We start from the raw sequence: 20,838 nt of genomic DNA on the forward strand, positions 1-20,838 counted from the left end.
GCAATGAGGTTCAAGAGGCTGTGCAATATATTTACAACTTGCATGTCGGGTGTGACATTTTTACTTTTATAAAACGTTTAATAAATAATATTTACATTTACGTATAATAATAATAATAATTATTATTATAATAGCAATAATAATAATATGAATAATATAAAAAATTAAAAGTAAAAATTATAAAATTAAATTAATTTAAATAGAAAAAAATAAAATATTTTTTCATTAAAACATTATTATTAAGCAAACTCATTAAATCCCATACTATCCATCCATCCATCCATCCATCCATCCATCCATCCATCCATCCATCTATCTATCTATCTATCTATCTATCTATCTATCTATCTATCTATCTATCTATCTATCTATCTATCTATCTATCTATCTATCTATCTATCAATGACACACACACACACACACACACACACACACACACACACACACACACACACACACACACACACATATGCACTTAAAGGCTTTCTTTTATTTATATTAATGTAGTTCTGAATGCACATTGACTTTGTTCTGTTTGTTGTACTTTATTCAAATTTAGTTATATATATTTATCGCTATTCGGCCGCTGTGCATGCTGCTGAACATTTTTTTTCTCTCTTAGGCTATATGGTATTTTTATAGTAGCCTACCTATCAATAATATTACATATCATACTCACTCATTTTACCTCGTGTGTTATTTAGACATCATTTATAAGACAAAAACATCCCATAAATGAATGATTCCTGTCAGTGTAGTGTGACAAGACAGCGAGAGTGTTTAGGCAAATCTGAGCGAAGGCGCTGCGCTGCTTTGAATTTGGCTCTCGCGCAGCGCGCATGCGCAATCTGCGGCACGCTGGGCTTCTCTAGAGCAGCTGTTTGGGGTTTGAAATTCCAACATGGCAGAGGCAGTGGTCAGTCTTCCCCACACTAACTTGGAATGGTTTCAAGTCGCTTAACCCGCACGAGCATTCAACAGCGAGCCCGTCGGTTCGATGCCGCTCTAACCCGAGAGGTTATCCTGTCATACTAACAGGTAAGAGTTAACCCGGCTATTTCCACCGAGGTTAGGAATTTAACTGGACTACAGGAGAGGAGCGCCTGCCTGCCTGCCTTTATCGCAACGCATGTCCAGTCCCTGCATCACCGCGCTGAAATGAAGCGCTCGCGCTGTCTGTATCTAAACGCACAGACTGGGTTTTAATGCGGGATGTGATCGCGCGTGCAGCGGGATGTTAAAGCTCGGGCGGATGAAGTTGTTCAGAAATAGCTGAATATGATTAATTATGTCAGTATTAGATTTTGCATTGGAAAGTCAGAGTGGGTGGGGTTGAAATTCTTACAAAGTAACTTTCTGCTGCACAAGAAGCGCATTACACACGATTATCGTCTGAAAAAGTTTTTTTGCAGCTTTTCTTTTTCGCATGTCATGCATTTTTAAATACTTGACTTTTAAGCAGAGGAGATGTGTGTTTTTTTAAGTAAACAGACATGCGATGCATGTATCCATGAGGAGAATTTCGTTTCTTTTTTTAAACCCAGGGAGGTTTTCCTCAGCCTGAGAGAAAAACTGACACGAGCTCGCTGTCGTGGTCATGTGTTTTTTCCCCTTCCTATCGCTCCCTCTCTCTCCTCCTCTCTCTCTCCTCCTCTCACATGTTGTCCAAGAGCTTTTGTTGGTTTTGCCTTCTTAATTATATGCATGTAGGTTAAATGAATACCTGACGACAAGGCCCCTGGTCTTCACAGTGTAATTCGATAGCTGAGAGGAAAAAGTGGCTGTAAGCAACCTTTGGAATTCACGTTTTCTTTTCTCCTGTTTTCGCCTTTGAGAAGATGATCACTAGCTCCAGTGTACATGGTACGTTGATTTATTGTTTATATTTTGGCATACACTCTTACAAAGTGTGCTTGTACGTGCATGATATGTCTCGTTTTAGTCATGCGATGCGTATTAGACTTTGAACAGAGGCATAATATTGACGTGACCTGTTAGATTGTATGTTAATAATGAATTAGTATGCATTTTCAGTCGCTTAAAGCACTCCTAATGTATATATCTTTATTTAACTGATGTGTTTTTGAATAAAAGTTGCGTAAATTGGCATACATTGACACGGTAATGGTAAGTGTCGCGCGCGTTGTTTACCTCAGTCGCAGATGTCTGTCAGAACTAAGTTGACACAATGTTACCTTACTGTCAAAATGATGACTAGCGACTCGAAGTCAACTTATTTTTCAATTAAATGCGAGTACTTTAAATATTTATAATAATACGTCTTTAAATCATTAATGTTTGCTGTAATATTTCACTATATCCTCTTATGTCATATCCGAGCCCTTTTTCTGACCAAAATTATTGTTTTATATTTGCAGATAGCGCCTTATTTTGTTTTTCTAGGCTATAGTTGTTTTGTGTCGAATTTGTATCTAAACGTGATTTTACTTAAATAATAAAAAAAAAATATTTTAGGTTTGAGCTTATTAGCAGTTTATGGAATTGTTGTTGGTATTTGCATAATTGTATTTACATAAAACTTCAGTCTGGAGTGATTTACATTCGCATTATTCAAAACCTGTTTTTGCAATACACCCAAAATCTTTCTCAAACAGCTTAAAAATGTACTTTATGTAGAAGGTAACTCATACAAAGGCTTGTTTTTTTTTTCCAGTCAATTATGTTATTTAATAGACTGAATCAATCTGAATACACACTGTTTAAAGTCATTTTAAAGGTAAGATTTGCTCTCTTTGCATATTCACTTGCCGTCATAGAGAAGTTACCAGAAGGAATGACTGTATGTGGCCGCATACATTTTTCAGCCTTAATATTGGACTTCATCCATCAGTGGGGTTGTATATTACTACATTTATGTAGTTCTCGAACACACATTTGCATGAATTTTTGATGTGTGCCCAGCATTATGCACATTTTGCTATTTTTCTATACGTGTCCTTTCTTCTGCATACTTGTGGATTTTTCTTTCCTCCTTTAGCACTGAGTCTTAGTCCTGCGGATGTTGTCAGACTCGAAAGTTGAGGTCAGGAATTGATCTGTTGAAGGTTACGCCACTGTCATTGCCAACTTGCAGTGCTTGTTTTTTTTTTAAGGCAATTGCAATTATTTGTTTGAAATGAATTACATTTTCATATTCAAACATTTGGTTCTCACTCTCAACCCATTAAACTAAACAAAAAGCACAATCTGTTGTCCATTTTTTTATTTCTAACATTAGTAGTTATTTTCTGAAAACCCCTTGCATTTGCATTTTGTTATTTAAAAACACAATCAAAATTGCCTGGCGGAGACTGAAGTGTGTTTCCCAAGCCTCTTCAACTCTATCAATAGAAAAATGCACTACACGATGAGTGATTTCATTACTGTAGAGTGTTTTTTGTGATGTGTTTTAATCAAAGTGGACATTGAGCATGTTTTTTCTTTCCTGCGATGAGGTTTAATAAGCCATTAGATGTGTAATGTGCTACAGTTAGCAGAGGTATATTAACACAACAGGCATCGGTGACCTGATTAGCTTCGCAGATACAAGTTTGAGGTGTAAATGTTATTAATAAGTATTGCTTTAAACTTTTAATATGATACTGTTTTGACTAAGTGATGTGCTCGAAGTGAATCCTTGTGGGCGCAGCGAGCGGTTGACGTGTGAAAGCGATGTTATCGTTAACTTGGTCCTGATTTAACCCCAGGCTGGGCTTTATGAGCATGTTAAACGACACGACAGCTTCACACACTCCTGATTGCATGTCAGTTTGCGTGAGCCCGCGTGTGTGTATGTGTAGCTGCGCGTGTGAGTCCGCAGGGTTGACATGAAACCTCATGTTGAGTTTTGTGGTGGGCGTGATGACAGATGCTGACCCCTCCCCTTTTCAGCACCCTCTTTGCTTGATGTATCTGGTGTTGACATTCTAGCACAGGACTATGGGCAGATTGCTACATACACAGATCTATGATAGATGCTCTGATTCACACGGCTGATGCGGCAATTAGCAGATGCATGCTTGCAATTAGATTGAGGATTACATTCGGGCAATATTTTGACAAGATGCAATCATATAGTTGTGGTGTTGGCTTTAATGTTCTAAAATTTGAATGAATAATTATTTGTATTTAGCTTCATGCACCGTGCATTTCATTGTTTTTTAACACATTATTATTTGGCATGTTTAGAATTAGACAGCTTTTCTATTAGGGAAAAAATGAGCATACTGTGCAGTTTCGACATTGTCATGCAGTGAAAATGCATCTAAAGGCATGGTGAACCTGTTTTTTTTTCTATTTTGTGATTATTTTACATGCATTGTTAAATAGTCTCATTATTTGAAGTTTTGTACTTTAAAATCAATTTGCACTAGTAAAGGCAAATATTTTGCAGCATTGTGCATTGCATCATCTAAACATACACAAGATAGATACATTGATGGATAGAAAGATAGATAGATAGGCCTAGATTTATAAAATTAGACAGCTTTTCTATTAGAAAAATTGGTTTATTGTGCAGTGTTAAGTGGTATGCGGTGAAAATGCATCTAAAAACATGTTCAATGCTTTTCCCAATTGTTCTGTACATTATTATTGTTAAATTTTTATATGTACATGATATTTTACAATTTCAGGGTTTTTTTGCACTTTTGCAAATCTTTAGTAGCATTGTATTCACTGCATAGCCTATAAAATATATATGCATCTAAAAACGGGCCTATTTATGTTTTGTAATATACAATAGCTTTAATACACATTCATGAAAACATTCAGCGTTCAGTTGGAACAAGATTTTTTGTTGTTGTTGACTTGCTTGTTGGTTTAATGTTTTAATATGTGCAGCAGCACAGCAGCAGCATTGTTCATCAAGGAAACAGTTGAATTCTCACATCTGACATGACCAGTCATATCTGTTGTAAATATAATATTTTTCAATATGCAGATTTCAATTTCCTTCTGTTCAGCTGGTTTACAAATGGCTCTTTTACATATTCATGTGTGCCATTAACGTTTGGAGGGTGTGTGTGTGAAATGCACTGTAGTTTTTAAATAGACCATCAGTAATGTACTCAGTGAAAAGGATTTGACCGATAACCTAAAACATTTGATCTTGATTTATCTAGGTCAGTTACTCTATATTATTTAATAAGTCAGAATCAAGCTGAACTGGTTAGTTTAGCTAAATGAATAAAAAAAAAAAAAAAAAAACAGACGAGTGAGTTGCATGCATCCATTCACTTTTCACATTGAGTTGTTCTATTGATCTGTATTTGACGAGCTGAGCTTCTTGAAACAAATGCATCAGACTGGGATTGTGAGCTATTACTCATCATAGCATGATATGGAGTATATAGTATATATATATATATATATATATATATATATATATATATATATGTGTGTGTTTATTTAATATTTATATAATTTACAAACTGTGCGAGTGTACCTTACTAATTGAGTTTTTTTTTTTCCTTCCATGTGTTTGTATAAGACAGACTCACTATGAAATGTACCTAAAAGGACCCTAGTAATAACATAGGATGAAGAAACATATTTTTGAATCTGTATTTGAATCTTTAGCAAGTCGTGTACAGGTTAGGGGTGGGTGGTATATGGCCAAAAGCTTAGGCCTATATCATGGTATGAGTAATTTTAGATCACAGTAACTGTATATATATCACAATATAGTTATTTTTACTAAAAAGTAAAATATATATTAAATAGTCATGTGGTTAATGTTATGCATATGTTTGGATAATCTATTGAATGAAATGAAAGTTACAAACAAATCTTTTTATTTAGTTCATGAACGCAAAATATATAAAAACAATGTTAATATTGGCATTAGTGCAAAAACGCTGGTAACACTTGAGCTAAAAATCAAAAGAATTAAAACTGTGTGATAAAAATATTTCAGAATCTAAATTCTAGTTGGTTGAGCTACAATTACAATATACATTCGGGAAAAATTGGTGTATTTATAGAAATTGCTAAATTCGGCATTGAATTAAACATGAAATTATGAACTAAAATGACTGAAATGATTTTTCTTGTAAAAATGTACTCCTGTAATATTTGTTTTGGCTTGGAAAACTCAGTTTTTACAGTGTACACAAACTGGTGGCACACATTGTATATTTTCGCATTGCAACTTTTTTTCGTATAGGCTAAATAATGTAAAATAGTCCATATATACACTACAGTAGAGCAAAGCCTGTAGCATCACACTGCCCGGTATCAGAGATGTCGAAGCCCAGCGTTGGCAGAAGCCGATGCCGTCGGTGCGTTAGACGTGTAAGTGGCCCGGGCCTCCTGGGATTGTTTGTATAAATGAGAATGACAGTTTTTATCTCAATCTAATGGTGACAATTAAAGGAAACCTTCAGACTAACTCGGCTCACTGGTGGATGAGCACCTTGGGGGATCTCGGGGGCCGTTTCAAATTGATGAAACACTCATCCGTACAGACGGATACATTTGTCAGTCTGTGTAACAAATCTTATTCGGTACCCCCTGTCTCCGTTTCAGACAAAAGCCCGGCTCAGATGAAATCAGTAGCGGCTTGTCATCTTTAAGCAAATATGTTAAGCGTCGTCTCGCGTGCTTTTCATCCGAACGCAGAGGAGGACCCCAAGGGAGACGGACGCATGCAAAACGCAACAAATTTCATTTCCACGCAGGGATCTATCTCTCGCCGGCTCTCTCTCGTGGCAGCTGGCTGTGTTATCTTCGTATGATTCGCTGTGCGCTGACAATTCTTTCACTGATCTAAGTTAGAGTGCATTTGGAAGTGGTTGCAGCTGTCTGTTGCTATACTGAGAGATGTGTTTGCTCTACTGCAAAGATGAAGGACCATGAATCCTTGACATCCCCCTCCCGCTCCTCTCCACCGGCTCATTTAGACACTTTCTGTCTGTCGGCCTCTCTCTAACTCCCTGGTGATGACTGACAGCATACGGGATGCATGTTTTTTTAAAATACACATGTGCTGTAGGCCTTCTCTGATTTCTGTTGGCTCTGAAATTATCCTTAAGAGTTGTGCCAGAAGAATGCATCCATGTATTATTCATTAAACATACTGAATTGCGTTTTCCTTTTATTTGCTTATGTTACTTCATTATTAAAGCTCGTCGTGCTTCATGGATTCGTAATGATTGTGTCGATCGTGGCCGGGATTCTCTCTATTGTGCACCGTAGCACAGAGCAAAAAATTCAAGGTGGTAAATGTTGAGATGTCGGACAAAAAGACTGTCAGATGATGTAAAAGATGTGGCGGTTCGTCGTAAACCTGAATGGAGGTGAAGTGCCCTCATCTCTCATGAGTTTATCAGCCTCTCCATCAGACGATTCTACAAATGAGGACTTAAACGCGCCACACGTATTGATTTGCAGAATGCTTGATTTGATTCATTTAGCGCGCAGTGGGTTATTTTTAGTCGATAATCGTGTAAGAAAAGACACTGAAAGGTGTTTGTCTCAATGTCTTTCCTCTTTCGTCGGGGTCACGCTGGTTGACTCCATGTAAATTTGCTGTTTTTAACATTTGTCAGGACGGTTTGATCTGTACTTAGCCGGCGATGTGATGTGATCAATGGAGCGCCGCTGCGTAATCGTGATTGACAGTCAGCAGTGAGGACGCCAGTGGACTCCCATTCATTATGATACGTCGGCAACACTACTCACACACACACACACACACACACACACACACACACACACACACACACACACACACACACACACACACACACACACACACACACACACACCAACCAAAACAAAACAAAATCACATTCTGTTGACAGTTAGCTCTGTTTTAGTAGGTTTCACTCTGTAAGGATGGATGACAACAACACAAAACATAGTGTTTTGTTAGATCATGATAGAAGATCATTGCTTTTGTTCAGAGCAGAATTGGTTTGGTGGAGAAATGCATGATTTTTCTGTTTGTATAGTTCAGGTTAGACTGTTATATAGTTAAAAAAATCTCAAAATATTTTCTTACATTTTTGATGGAATTTGATATTTTAATATTTATGCATTTGCCCTGCACTGGATTATAAGAGATTTATTTATTTAGTCTTCATTTCCATCATTTAAGTTGTAGTTTGATGTCAGAAGTTAAATGCAAGAACCATCTAGATAATCAAGCTTTTCCACAGTTTTTTAAAGATGATAGTTAATTATTTTAATTTATGTGCACCAGTATAACTTTACATTTTAAAGCAATAAATATGCCACAAGACTTCTAAAAACCTTAAGCATCATCACCAGTAAATTGTTGAATCAACATCATAATTGATCCATTCAAACAGTTTGAACTGAATTGAAGTGAAATCAAGATTTTTCAAAAGTAAAATGCATTAAAAATCCAGTTAAAATAACCCTTTTTTTTTCCTTACCGTTTTACTGAATTAACAATAAAGAAGGATGATAATTTAATTTATATGCACTAATACAGAATTCTATAATCAGAAAATATAGTTAACTTATATTTTTGTCATTTTTTATAATCATATATTTTTACAAAAAATAAAATTCCTGAAAAACACTTCTGTAAACATTAAACAGCATTGCAAATGAATTCTTGAGTCAGACTTTGAATCAGTTCATTGCAACCAGTCTAGTTAAAATAACTAGTGTTTTCTTTACTGTTTTTTGTACTGAATGAACACCAAGGATTATAGTTAATTGTTGAATCAGAGTTTGAATCAGTTCACTGAATTGAACAGGTTGAACTGAATCAAACAAATCAGCTCTAATGTTATTTAAATCAGAGACAAACAATTAAAGGGTTAGTTCACCCAAATATTAAAATTATGTCATTAATGACTCACCCTCATGTCGTTCCAAACCCGTAAGACCTCCGTTCATCTTCGGAACACAGTATAAGATATTTTAGATTTAGTCCGAGAGCTTTCTGTCCCTCCATTGAGAATGTATGTACGGTATACTGTCCACGTCCAGAAAGGTAATAAAAACATCTTCAAAGTAGTCCATGTGACATCAGAGGGTCCGTTAGAATTTTTTGAAGCATCGAAAATACATTTTGGTCCAAGAATATCAAAAAACTACTACTTTATTCAGCATTGACTTCTCTCCCGGGTCTGTTTATGAGCGCGTTCACAGCACATCCGGTTCGCGAACGAATTCACTCGATGTAACCGGATCTTCTTGAACCAGTTCACCAAATCGGACTGAATCGTTTGAAACGGTTCGCGTCAACAATAAGCATTAATCCACAAATGACTTAAGCTGTTAACTTTTTTAACATGGCTGACACTCCCTCTGAGTTCAAATAAACCAATATCCCGGAGTAATTCATTTACTCAAACAGTACACTCACTGAACCGAGCCAGATAACGAACGAAAAATTGACTCGTTCTCGAGTCAAGAACCGTTTCTGTCGGACACGTCCGATTCGAGAACCGAGGAGCTGATGATACTGCGCATGCGTGAAGCAGACTGACACACAGCGCGTCTGAACTGAACTGGTTCTTTTGGTGATTGATTCTGAACCGATTCTGTGCTAATGTTATGAGCGCGGGTAAACCGAAGGCTTCAATCAAGGGCAATCATCGCCAATGAAGTCATTACGTCGAGCGCAAAAGAACTGGTGAACCGTTTTTCGGCAACCGGTTTATTGAATCAAACTGTCCGAAAGAACTGGTTCGCGGAGAGAAGAACAGAACTTCCCATCACTACCGGTGATCCGAAAAACCGATGCAACCGGTTCTTGACTCGAGAACGAGTCAATGTTTCGTTCGTTATCTGGCTCGGTTCAGTCAGTGTACTGTTTGAGTAAATGAATTACTCCGGGATATTGATTTATTTTAACTCAGAGAGAGTGTCAGCCATGTTAAAAAAGTTAACAGCTTAAGTCATTTGTGGATTAATGCTTATTGTTGACGCGAACCGTTTCAAACGATTCAGTTCGATTTGGTGAACTGGTTCAAGAAGAACCGGTTACATCGAGTGATTCGTTCGCGAACCGGATGTGAGGTGAACGCGCTCATAACAGACCCGGGAGAGAACGTCAATGCTGAATAAAGTAGTAGTTTTTGATATTCTTGGACCAAAAAAATGTATTTTCGATGCTTCAAAAAATTCTAACGGACCCTCTGATGTCACATGGACTACTTTGAAGATGTATTTATTACCCTTTTGGACGTGGACAGTATACCGTACATACATTCTCAATGGAGGGACTGAAAGCTCTCGGACTAAATCTAAAATATCTTAAACTGTGTTCCGAAGATGAACGGAGGTCTTACGGGTTTGGAACGACATGAGGGTGAGTCATTAATGACATAATTTTAATATTTGGGTGAACTAACCCTTTAACTATAATAAAATCACTGCAGCTATTAACCCACTCAGCTCAGGTATATTTCAGAGAATCCATGCAAACATGCTTCTCTGTATTTTGTTTAACCCACCCCAGAGCTGAGGAAAGAGCAAAAGCTCTTTTTGTGTTTCACATACAAGTAAATGCAGCACCCGCGTTTCAAACAAACGATATGAATTATTAGAACGGAACATAAGTGACGCTTTCGTCCTTTCTTTTTTCTGCCATTTCAAACAATGAATCGGAGCTTTTGTTTTCGCTGTCCCTGGTCACTAAAGCTGTCTGGATACATAAAGTGAAGTGGCAGTGCACTGCCTGCTGGGGATTGGTTGCGAACACTCAATCCCCTGGTGGGAAAAAACAGTTTTAGCAGCAGAACTGTTAATCTAGGCAGCGCACAGATTCTCCTGCGTTCCCACATTTGCTTGAGTAATTATCATACCCCCAGTGGCAAGGAGAGAGACATCGCCTTAAATCACTGATGTCTTCATTACTCTGTTTACATTTTAATTAGACATACTAAACTTTTTGATTTTTAATGGGCTTTGCAGAACAAGACACGTTCTCTTCTTTAGTCGAAGGAGACGTGCTGAGAGCAAACCTTGCACCTCGTCATGAAAGACAATCTGCACTTTTCTGAATATTTAACATGCGACAATAATTATTTCTGCTCCGACCTTTGATGCGAGACTGTCTGGTTTTGAAGCGCAGCCCACTTTTGATGCATGTTGCAGGTAGCTTTGACGTCTTGTTTTGGTCTGAATTGGTGGCTGGTTGGTGGTTTTGGTAATAAAAGCTAGGCTGTTTTAAAGAAAGCCACTTTATTTCCTCCGATGCTTGGTATTCAAAGTTCTTAGATGCATTTTTGTTGCTGCGATTGCTATAAATTGTGAATTTGAATAAATGTTAATCACAAAGTCACGGAAAAACTGATGTCACCCATACTTAGAATAGCAGGGGCACACAAGAATTGTCCACGCCTTCCTTCCAGCCGAGAAATTCATCCTTTATCATTGAACAACCTTGAGAAATGAGACGGGCAATTTCAGTCCCACTTCAAGATGTTCTGTTGTGTGTTCAGAGAGGGTTTCTATGCCTGTTGAAGTGTCTGGAAAATGGAAATGTATAAAGATAAGAAACATTAGAGTAATGAATGTGACTAAGAAAGCAACTGTCATTGAATTGAAGCAAAAATTAGAGTAGCTTCTCAGTGAGATGCTGCGTATGCAACAAGTTTGCTGTTGACTGCATGCTCACACTCCACGGATTTAGCCGACACACAATGCATTAGGATTTTAGTGTCTTTTATAAAAAATTCGACGTAATATCCTTGAATTTGCTTGCTCTAAAAATTCGGAGGGTTTTAATTGATGTAAAGCACAAAAGCGGTTCGTCCCTATTATTACAGCCGTGACGGGAAAGCCTCCCCGGTTCATTCTCATAGGCATCACTTTCTTTTATTGTAGGCCGCTAAAATCCCTTTCTTTAATTCATTTATTTGATGTTTCGTGACATTTAAATTCATGTGAATTACCCTAAACCGGGGAAAACATGGAGAGTGGAGATCACAGTCATTTGAAGCTCGACTTGGAGAGGGAATTATATCACCTAATGAGAACATAAAATTGTAATTAATGTCTTGAAATTAGCCTCTGAGGAAAAAAAAAAAAAGAACGTCCATTGATATGCATGGCAGAAAACATTCAGCGACTTGAATGTGAGAGCCAATATTTTGGCTGTTTCCCGGTTTTTTTTTTTTTTTTTTGTCTTCTGTGCCTGCAAAGGGAAGAATGAAAAAAATCCTTCAGGAATGATGAATTGAGTTATCACCTTCAACAGCTAATTGTCTCAAATTGATATTTTGATGTACTACTAAAGATCACATAAAAGCAGTCAGATCTTAATTAGGCTGATGATCATGGGGAGACGTGAGCTATCGTCTTTCGTACTAACTTCCCGGCGCTCTATTCGTCCTCGGCGGAGCGCGGCTGGCTGACAGGTTGGCGGCGTGCCAAGGATTGATAGGAGGAACCTTGAGTGTGGCAGAGAGGAGCTGTGTGAGGCCTGCCGGCAGGAGCGGACGCAGATGAGAAAAGAGCTGTGGAGGTTTGAGGCGTCAGGCCTTAGGAAGGACACTGGTTTGTGCATTGCAGTTGTACCAAAGCTTGCTGGCTTTGAGGGTTAAGATTTAGGGTGGGCGGTTGTGCAAAATCTTATATGATGCTATCAGTCATTTTCATGACCTGGTTATAGTTTTTGCAGGAAATGCAACACAGATTTATATATATTTGAATGCCTGCTGTACAATAATCCAGTGTGTTACAAATTAAAGTACCTTATATTATTAGATTGTCTTTTTCATTATTTAAACTGAGTGGTGTTTTTATATATATGATATATAAAAGTGTCAAGTGTGTATTTAACGCAAGACACTACAGGTGAAACCATTCTTTCATGCATTGGTCAATTTTGTGATTTTAGTTTATAGTGCTTCCATAACATAACTTCTTTCAGATAAGTGAAAAGAAAAATACACATTTAAGTGTTGAAAATCTACATTTCAGCAGCACTTGCTAAAGCACAAACTTTAGTATTATTTTCTAGTTTTATCTATTTTCTAAGAGTTTTAAAGGTATCTTTCACCTGATATATATTTAACATTTTATCCCTGTTTTTTTTCCAGCTGTTGACACTATTGTCTGATTTATGGAGTGATAAAAAGAGAAATCCAAAGCATTTTAACTCTTTGAACAAAATAAGTTGAAAACTGTCAAACTTTGCTTTATTCAATGTTTATATATCTGTTCTGGAAATTCATGCAAATTAGCATGTTTAAATATGCACATGAGGCATTATTTAATGAAGTATTACTTTTCAGACAACCTATAATACAAAACAATTATATTAATTTACTGTGATTAGTCAGCTGGGGAAAGTAGGTTGATATCTGTTAGTTAAACATTTTACCCCGTTAGTTAACTGACACTTAAAAGTTAAAAACTAAAGAAAGAAATATAAAAATAAATTCTGATTCTAAATTCTGCTTTGGTTCATTGTGTTGATGCAGAAATTTGGTTGCATATGAATTGAATTATATATAAATCCTGCACGTTGTATAATTGAACCCTAAATAATAGGTAGTACTGAATAAAATGTATTGCAAAATCTCTACAGGTTGACACATTTATGCCATTGTATGTAAAGAATATATAAAAATGAAAATTAAATTCTATATATTACAATAATAGAATCTTGGAATCTTTCATGAAAAGGCTAAGATTCTGTTGGATTTGTGGGTAACACTTTAGTTTAGGGACCAGTTCTCACTATTAATTAGTTGCTTACTAGCATGCATATTACTACTATATTGACTGTTTATTAGTATTTAAAAAACACATATTAATGCCTAATTCTGCATGACCATATTTTAGATCACTTAATCCACCCCATATCTAAACTTAACAGCCACCTTTGTAAAAATAAGCAGCAAATTAGGAGTTTGTTAAGGCAAAAGTATTGGTTAATAGTGGGAATTTAGTCCCCAAACTGACCAAGTTGTGTGTTTATAGGTTAGAAACGCTAGCAACCATTCACAAAACAATTCCCTGCAAGCTGACGTAATGAGCCGTTTATTTCTATGGCATAATCTTGGATCGCTTAAACGAACTGGACAGCTGCCTGGAGAGTTCCATCATGTCCGAGATCTCCATTAGGAGTGGGTTTGAGGTAGTAAAGCCACCAGAATGCACGGCCGGTCATCTTTAGCCGGGCTGTTGAGGTGGCAGGCTGGCTGTGCTAATGATGGGTGCTAATGTAATTAGCTCATCCCAGCAGTCTGCAGAGCTGCGCTTTTCAGCTGTCGCGCTCACCAGCTCACTGCTGACCCCTACTCACCCCAGCCTTTCACGGCCTACCTCTCTCTCATAGGCATTACCCTGCATTTAGTGCCCTGAAGGGCTGACAGCCTCGCCATTTGTTGATTTTTGGCTCCAAAACCTGTGTCTATTTTCTTGTCAATGAGAGATCTAAATTGACCTATTTACTTTCTTAATGGACATGCCTGCACGATTTGTTCTTTGTTCTATTTTATCAATGTTATATATGGATGCTTAGAATTTTTTGGCAGCCGTCCCAAAAATTGCATGTTTCTACTATTCTGGTACATATCAACCACTTTTTGCAATCCAGCAAATTTACAAAGAATAAAATCAAATTCTACTAACATTAAGTGAATGTCCTGTTTTCTTATGTTTCTGTTTTCTTTCTTTTTCAACTGACGTCACACATCTTTGATACTTTTTCAACCCCTCTTTTCAAACTACCTCCTACACATTTTTTTGCATTTATTATTTTATATTTTGCTTTCACTTAAAAACATGTGAAATCACAAAATAACATGGATAGTCAGACCATTTATTTGCTGTTAATGTTTTGTTACATTTGCCAAGAATAATTTTGGTTTGGTTCCATCAACATTAACGAGAGATTAAAACCAAAAGATATACGTACAAGTTAAGAAAAATAAAAATAAAAGTATGAACTGGGTAGTCCTTGGTTTAAATTCTGAATTGGTGAATTGATTGCTCAAATGTAATTGCACATGAATTTAATTAATTATAAATTTTGCAAGTAGCATTGCTGATCCATAAGCAGCTAAACAAAATGTTTAAATATATACAGTAAAAAGCTCTGTTGACATTTTTCAACACCTCTCATCTAAATACTTGACTACCATTTATTGCGATCCAGTCCATTTCACAAAATCAGACTCAACTCTACACTGTCTAATTAAATATCCTGTTTTCACTCTGAAATATGTGGGATTACAAAAGCTAAATGGATTGAGCACAGCATTTGATTTTGAGTTTCAAGGAAAAGCCACTCGTCGTATCCCACATATATCACTTATGCTGTAGTTCATTTTATATTCTTTTATACTGTATAGCCTTAACTTTTTAAACATGAAATATGATTTTTTTTTTAATCATTAAAGCATCAATACTTTAGGAAGGTGAGGCATGGCATAATCAGAACTGAAAATGTAAATGTATATCATGAATTATATCTGCCAAATGTATAAATGTAAGCATATATAATTGATTCTATATTGCTATCATTCTCAGCTTTCCCAAAGGATTGATGTTTATCGATTATTTCAATTATTTTTATGATATTACGTATACATTAACCGCAAAATAACGGCACATCTGCTGAAACGCCCATAATTTATTAACCTGCAAATTAGCATAAAAGGACATCACTGAATCTGCTGGTGGCATGGATTGTGTGCAGTGCCCTTCATTCATGCCCTTCAACATTGATAATTATGGACTAGATGTAAATTTCATGAATTTAATTGTAGAAATTGTATTGTATGCTAATGCTGCATATGTTAATACTGAGGTAAGACACAAACGTTAAGCCGTCCACTGCTTAGACGTCCAAGTTTTTAAGTGAGCACTCTTAACATGAGCGTCAAGATCAAATCAAGCATGTTATAAGCAGAACAAGATCAAACTGTAGTTGTTTTTAATTGTATTTTCAGTGGTGTAATTGCTACGAAACAAAAGACTTCCCTTTTGTGCTTTAGTTGATTAATATGTGGAACGTTTAGTGTTTAGAGGCCTAGCAGGAGTGGATTATAATGATCATTCCCTTGGGCTTAGGCTCGGTTTTATTTTATAGGATGTCTGAACAACCCCCCCCCCATCTTCTGCACCCCCCACCCTTCCTTTTTCACCCCGTTCAGCAGGCGTTAAGGATGACCCTGTTTCCTCACTCCTAAGTAGAACCAATTTGGTTTGGAATGAGCCTGAAGGTTTCTCTTAATGAGATTCCCATATGAAGCGCCACATTTCCACAGAGAGTTTTGCAGATCATCTCTGTGGCATTTGTTTGTGAAAAGCTGACGTTCACGGCTCCCACTTTCTGAGTCCTTTTGTTTTTTTGTTTTTTTTTGAGACGTTCATCTTAAGTTTGGTCCTCTATTTTACTGATTTGACATGTTATATGCTCTTTGTCTGCTTGTTAGAATTTTGATTTATGCTAGAGATTGATTGATCTACATATTTTGATTGTTCTACACATATCAATTATTTTGATCGATGATCAGTATGATGTCCAATATTGTAAATCTATGTTGTTTTTTTCCACATTGTTTTTAAAATTATTCGCATGAAACTTCCCATCTCGATGGTGCTTTAGGACGTAAATAAGTAAAATTAGACATGGGAAATTTTATGTGCAGTAGAAAAGATTGTTGTTTAACATTCCAGTACTTTTGTATATTCTGTGTATATATTTAGCTTTTTCCGTAAATACATTTGGTGACATTGTGCTAATCTGTTGTTTTAAGAGTTAATAGTGAATTTTAAGATATCTATCTATCTATCTATCTATCTATCTATCTATCTATCTATCTATCTATCTATCTATATATATAATATATATATATATATATATATGTGTGTGTGTGTGTGTGTGTGTGTGTGTGTGTGTGTGTATATATATGTGTGTGTATATATATATATATATATGTATATATATATATATATATATATATATATATATATATATATATATAAATATATATATGTAAAAAATGATATATATATATATATATTATATATATATATAATATATATATATATATATATATATATATATATATATATATATATATTAATATATATATTAGTACTGTCAAACGATTAATCGCGATTAATCACATCCAAAATAAGTTTTTGTTTGAATAATATATGTATGTGTACTGTTTATTTATAATGTGTATATAAATACACTTACATTCAATATCTATTTTGAAAATATTTACATCTGTATATTAGGGCTGTTTCGAATGCCATTTTTTGAGCTTCGAAGCTTAGGTGGCAATCAATATCGAATATTCGAAGCTTCGGTGGGTGGGGCTAAATATATAATAATAGTGTCGGTTTTCATTTGTATCATCTTTCACGACTTCACGTTTCACTCTTCGGCATCGTAAATGTGTTGCGGCAGACCCAGTGGAGTGCAGTGTTGCATTTGGTGCAATATGATCAGGTGGCACACATTCTTTAAATATTAATAAACATTTAATAATCTTTTAAATAGAACAGTTTCCAGTACGCATTACACGGGCAGGTTTATGCTCCGAAAACGGACAGTGCACAAGTGATACAAAACACAAAGTCTGTTTAGAGCAAGAACTTTAATAAGGTATTAATAACGAACATTTCTTTAAAAACAAATGAATCCCAAAACAGAAATTAAATTAGTAACACACAGTGAATTCAACAAACTGTAATAAATAAAGAACACGGTAGCATGCTTATAAACAGTTGAATAAGAATAAATGAATTGTTTTTAAAATGACACAAAATGTAATATCTATTACAATTAGTTTTATTCTATATAAGGGATTTATTTTGTCTTATTCTGACTTTTTGTTAATTTAAATCTTTAAAATGCGCGATGCTTTTATTGAAAGCATGTTGCGGTGTTTTTTTTTTTTTAATTTATTATTATTAGCCTGCAGTTCGTTGAACTACATTCATTTATTATTCGTAAATGTAATAATTACTGACACCGTAACGAAACGAAGGCAGAGAGTTCCCACTCCTGAGTTATAAAGTGACAGGTGACAGCCATATACGCCTCCATACTCACGGAAGTCCAGATGTCCGTCGTGAAACTTAAGGCCGTAGCTTTTTCAACGAGAGCATACATTTGGCCTCGCAGATCGCTGTATTTAAGAGACAGGGTGTTTTAAATACTGGAACAGTTTGGGACAGTGTAGTCTGGCTCCATTATCTTCATTAATTTTCTGAAGCCTTCGCCTTCAACTACATTAACGGGCCTCATATCCATAGCGACAAACTCCACTATGGCATCCGTTATCTCTCTCTTTCTTTTCTCTGTTAACGGTTTTTTCGGAATTGCAGGATCTGCTGTGAAGTTTTGGGTTTTGTTGAAAAAAATAGTGTCTGCAATTAGCCTATTTATCATAGCAAATTAAGCGCATAAAAGCAGGTTGTTTTTTTTTTTTTTTTTGCCGCGTGCTACTTACAGAACTCAGGTGATTTTTCAAACTTGTGGTGCTGTTGTGGTAGGCCAGTTTCAAATCGCATATTTGACACACTGCCTTTGTCTTGTCATCCTCACTTAATTTAAAGTGCTCCCAAACAGCTGAGGTCTTGGGCATTTTGTACCTATTCAGTATGAGATGAAATAAATCAGTACGTTCGCCAACGGGCGGTTCAAGCATGAGTGAGAATGAGTCCGCGACGGAAGTCACGTGTTGAAAAAAAAGAATAAGAATATTCAAACATCAAACCTTAAAATATAACACAACCCCACCGAACGAATATTCGAATATTCGATTATTCTAGTACAGCCCTACTGTATATACATTTGTGTATTTATATTATTATATAATATTTTATATTATTTAATAATATATAAACACATATTTTTCTTAAATATATGCATGCATGTGTTTGTATTTATATATACATAATAAATATACACAGTACGCACTCTACTATGTAAACAAAAACTTTTATTTTGGATGTGATTTAATTGCGATTAATCATTTGACAGCACTTATATTTTTTATAAATATTTTTTTTCTTGCATACAGTATCTGCCAAATCTAACTGATCTTGTTAATTTGAGATGTTGAAATGTGCGAAAATAACTTTTTTTTTTTTTTATATATCTCTGCAAAGCCATTTAAGTCCTTATCACTGCATTAGATTTTTTTTTATTTTTATTAATTATTCAGATATTTTATTTTAATATGCACAAAGATGCCAAATCTAGGTGAGCCATCCCCTTTAAGAGACGGGTTGCTATGTAAAGCATGTTTAGGATCTGGCCTATTTGACAATCCCTTTAAATGTCCACATGGAATTGTGTTAATTTAAAAGAGAAAGAGCTCATATAGAGTTCAGCATCATCCTTGAGCTTTATGAGGGCTGGCACCTCTTTTGTGTTCATTATCGTGAAATCACCTCAGGGAGGAATGTTGACTTTTCACCGTCCAGAATAGCTGCTAATGTGCTGTGTAACACTCTCGTGTGCGACCGTAGACAGCAGTGCTGCTCTTTACTGAGGAGATAGCAGTGGTTCGAGCGCTGGTCACTAGGCTTGTACAAGCACTTGAGTACTTGGAAATGGCAGCAATGGTCGATTGTGATATTATTTGAGTAGAAGTAGTAATAATAGTGATATGTTTGTCTTAAAACATTTTGCACAAATTGAGGTCTAGTGAAAATGATACATAAACGTTAAGTTTTGTCTTAATTTTGGGTTGTCTTTGGCTGCAAACAAACATAAAGCACGAGCTGAGTAGTCTGATTCATGAACAAATGACTCTTATGAACCAAAAAGATGGGTTCTGTTGCAATGTTTTTGTCAGTTAAATATGAAAAATGTAACATTTTGTTTTGCTTTGTTTGCAGGTAAAACCAGCTGTAGATTCAAAACCAGATTTTTGTTAAAAATGCTGATGCATGTTTTGTATTATGCATTCTTGCACTCAAAAACAGCTGGATGGAGTACCGTTGAATGAAACGCAGGGTCTTGGACTTGCTTTTTTTATAACTCAACAAGTCATCTTAAAACTGCAACATTAATGCTGCCAGATGCTGAGAAAGATATCCATCTAACTCTCATCTGCAGTGAAATTAAAGTCAAATTTATTTACAATAGACACTGCTTCAAAGCAGCATTACAGAAAATCATGAGGTTATATAACATCTTCATGCCTTATAGCCACATTTATCGGATTAGAGCTGGGTCATGATAGTTACATTTTGAGATGATATAAACAGTCCTGCAGTTGAGATTCTAGTATCTATTAAAAGTATATTGTGTATGTATGCAAATAAAGTTGAAAATACTTGTATATCCAACTGTATATAAAGAGCTGGTTAATTTATTTTGCAATGAAAGAAAAATTAGCCAGATGAGATTTGTTGTAATTTCATTGATTTGTCTTATTGATTTTCAGTGAATAGCATTCGACAGACAGTGCACCAGATTCACCCTGTTGATCTTTTTGAACAAAAACCTGTGATAAACTCCCTGTTATTATTTGTTAATTTGTTAAAAATGAATGTTGCATGCATGCATTAATGTTAACTTTAGATACAAGCAAAAGTAGAGTATAAGTACCTGAGAGTAAAATGGAAAATATTGCACAGGTCACACTGTAACCATTTTATAATTTTAAATTTAAAGTGCAAATTCAAAAGACTTGTTGGAAATTTCTTTCCATCTGTATTTTCTATAGCTACTGTATAATAATACCAAAGCATAATCTATTAAAATGCTTTTGTATTACCATTTATAAAAGGTGGAAATTACATTTATAGGTATTTAGGAAGTATATATTTTTGTAAAATTGATATTTACATTGCAGTTAAAAACGTGTATTTCTTTATTTGCAATGATTAATGCTTAATCGATTAACAATTAATTAATCGATT

The 20,838-nt window shown here is 35.5% G+C and overlaps 1 protein-coding gene across 2 annotated transcripts in view; it reads left to right on the top strand.

Annotated features, from left to right (window-relative positions):
• Positions 1-791: 791 nt before the first annotated feature.
• Positions 792-20,838, top strand: part of LOC109072005 (fidgetin-like) — a 65,448-nt gene continuing 45,401 nt past the window's right edge. The window contains exon 1 of one of the 2 annotated variants that reach the window (XM_042731876.1): positions 792-1,038. Coding sequence is in view for 1 of the 2 variants with exons in the window: in XM_042731875.1 (XP_042587809.1) it covers positions 1,839-1,863 (25 nt within the window). In the remaining variant the exon portion in view is untranslated. The other variant, XM_042731875.1, reaches the window with a different exon arrangement.

This window comes from Cyprinus carpio, chromosome B9, assembly GCF_018340385.1.
Source record: "Cyprinus carpio isolate SPL01 chromosome B9, ASM1834038v1, whole genome shotgun sequence".
In the NCBI taxonomy this organism is placed as follows: domain Eukaryota; kingdom Metazoa; phylum Chordata; class Actinopteri; order Cypriniformes; family Cyprinidae; genus Cyprinus; species Cyprinus carpio.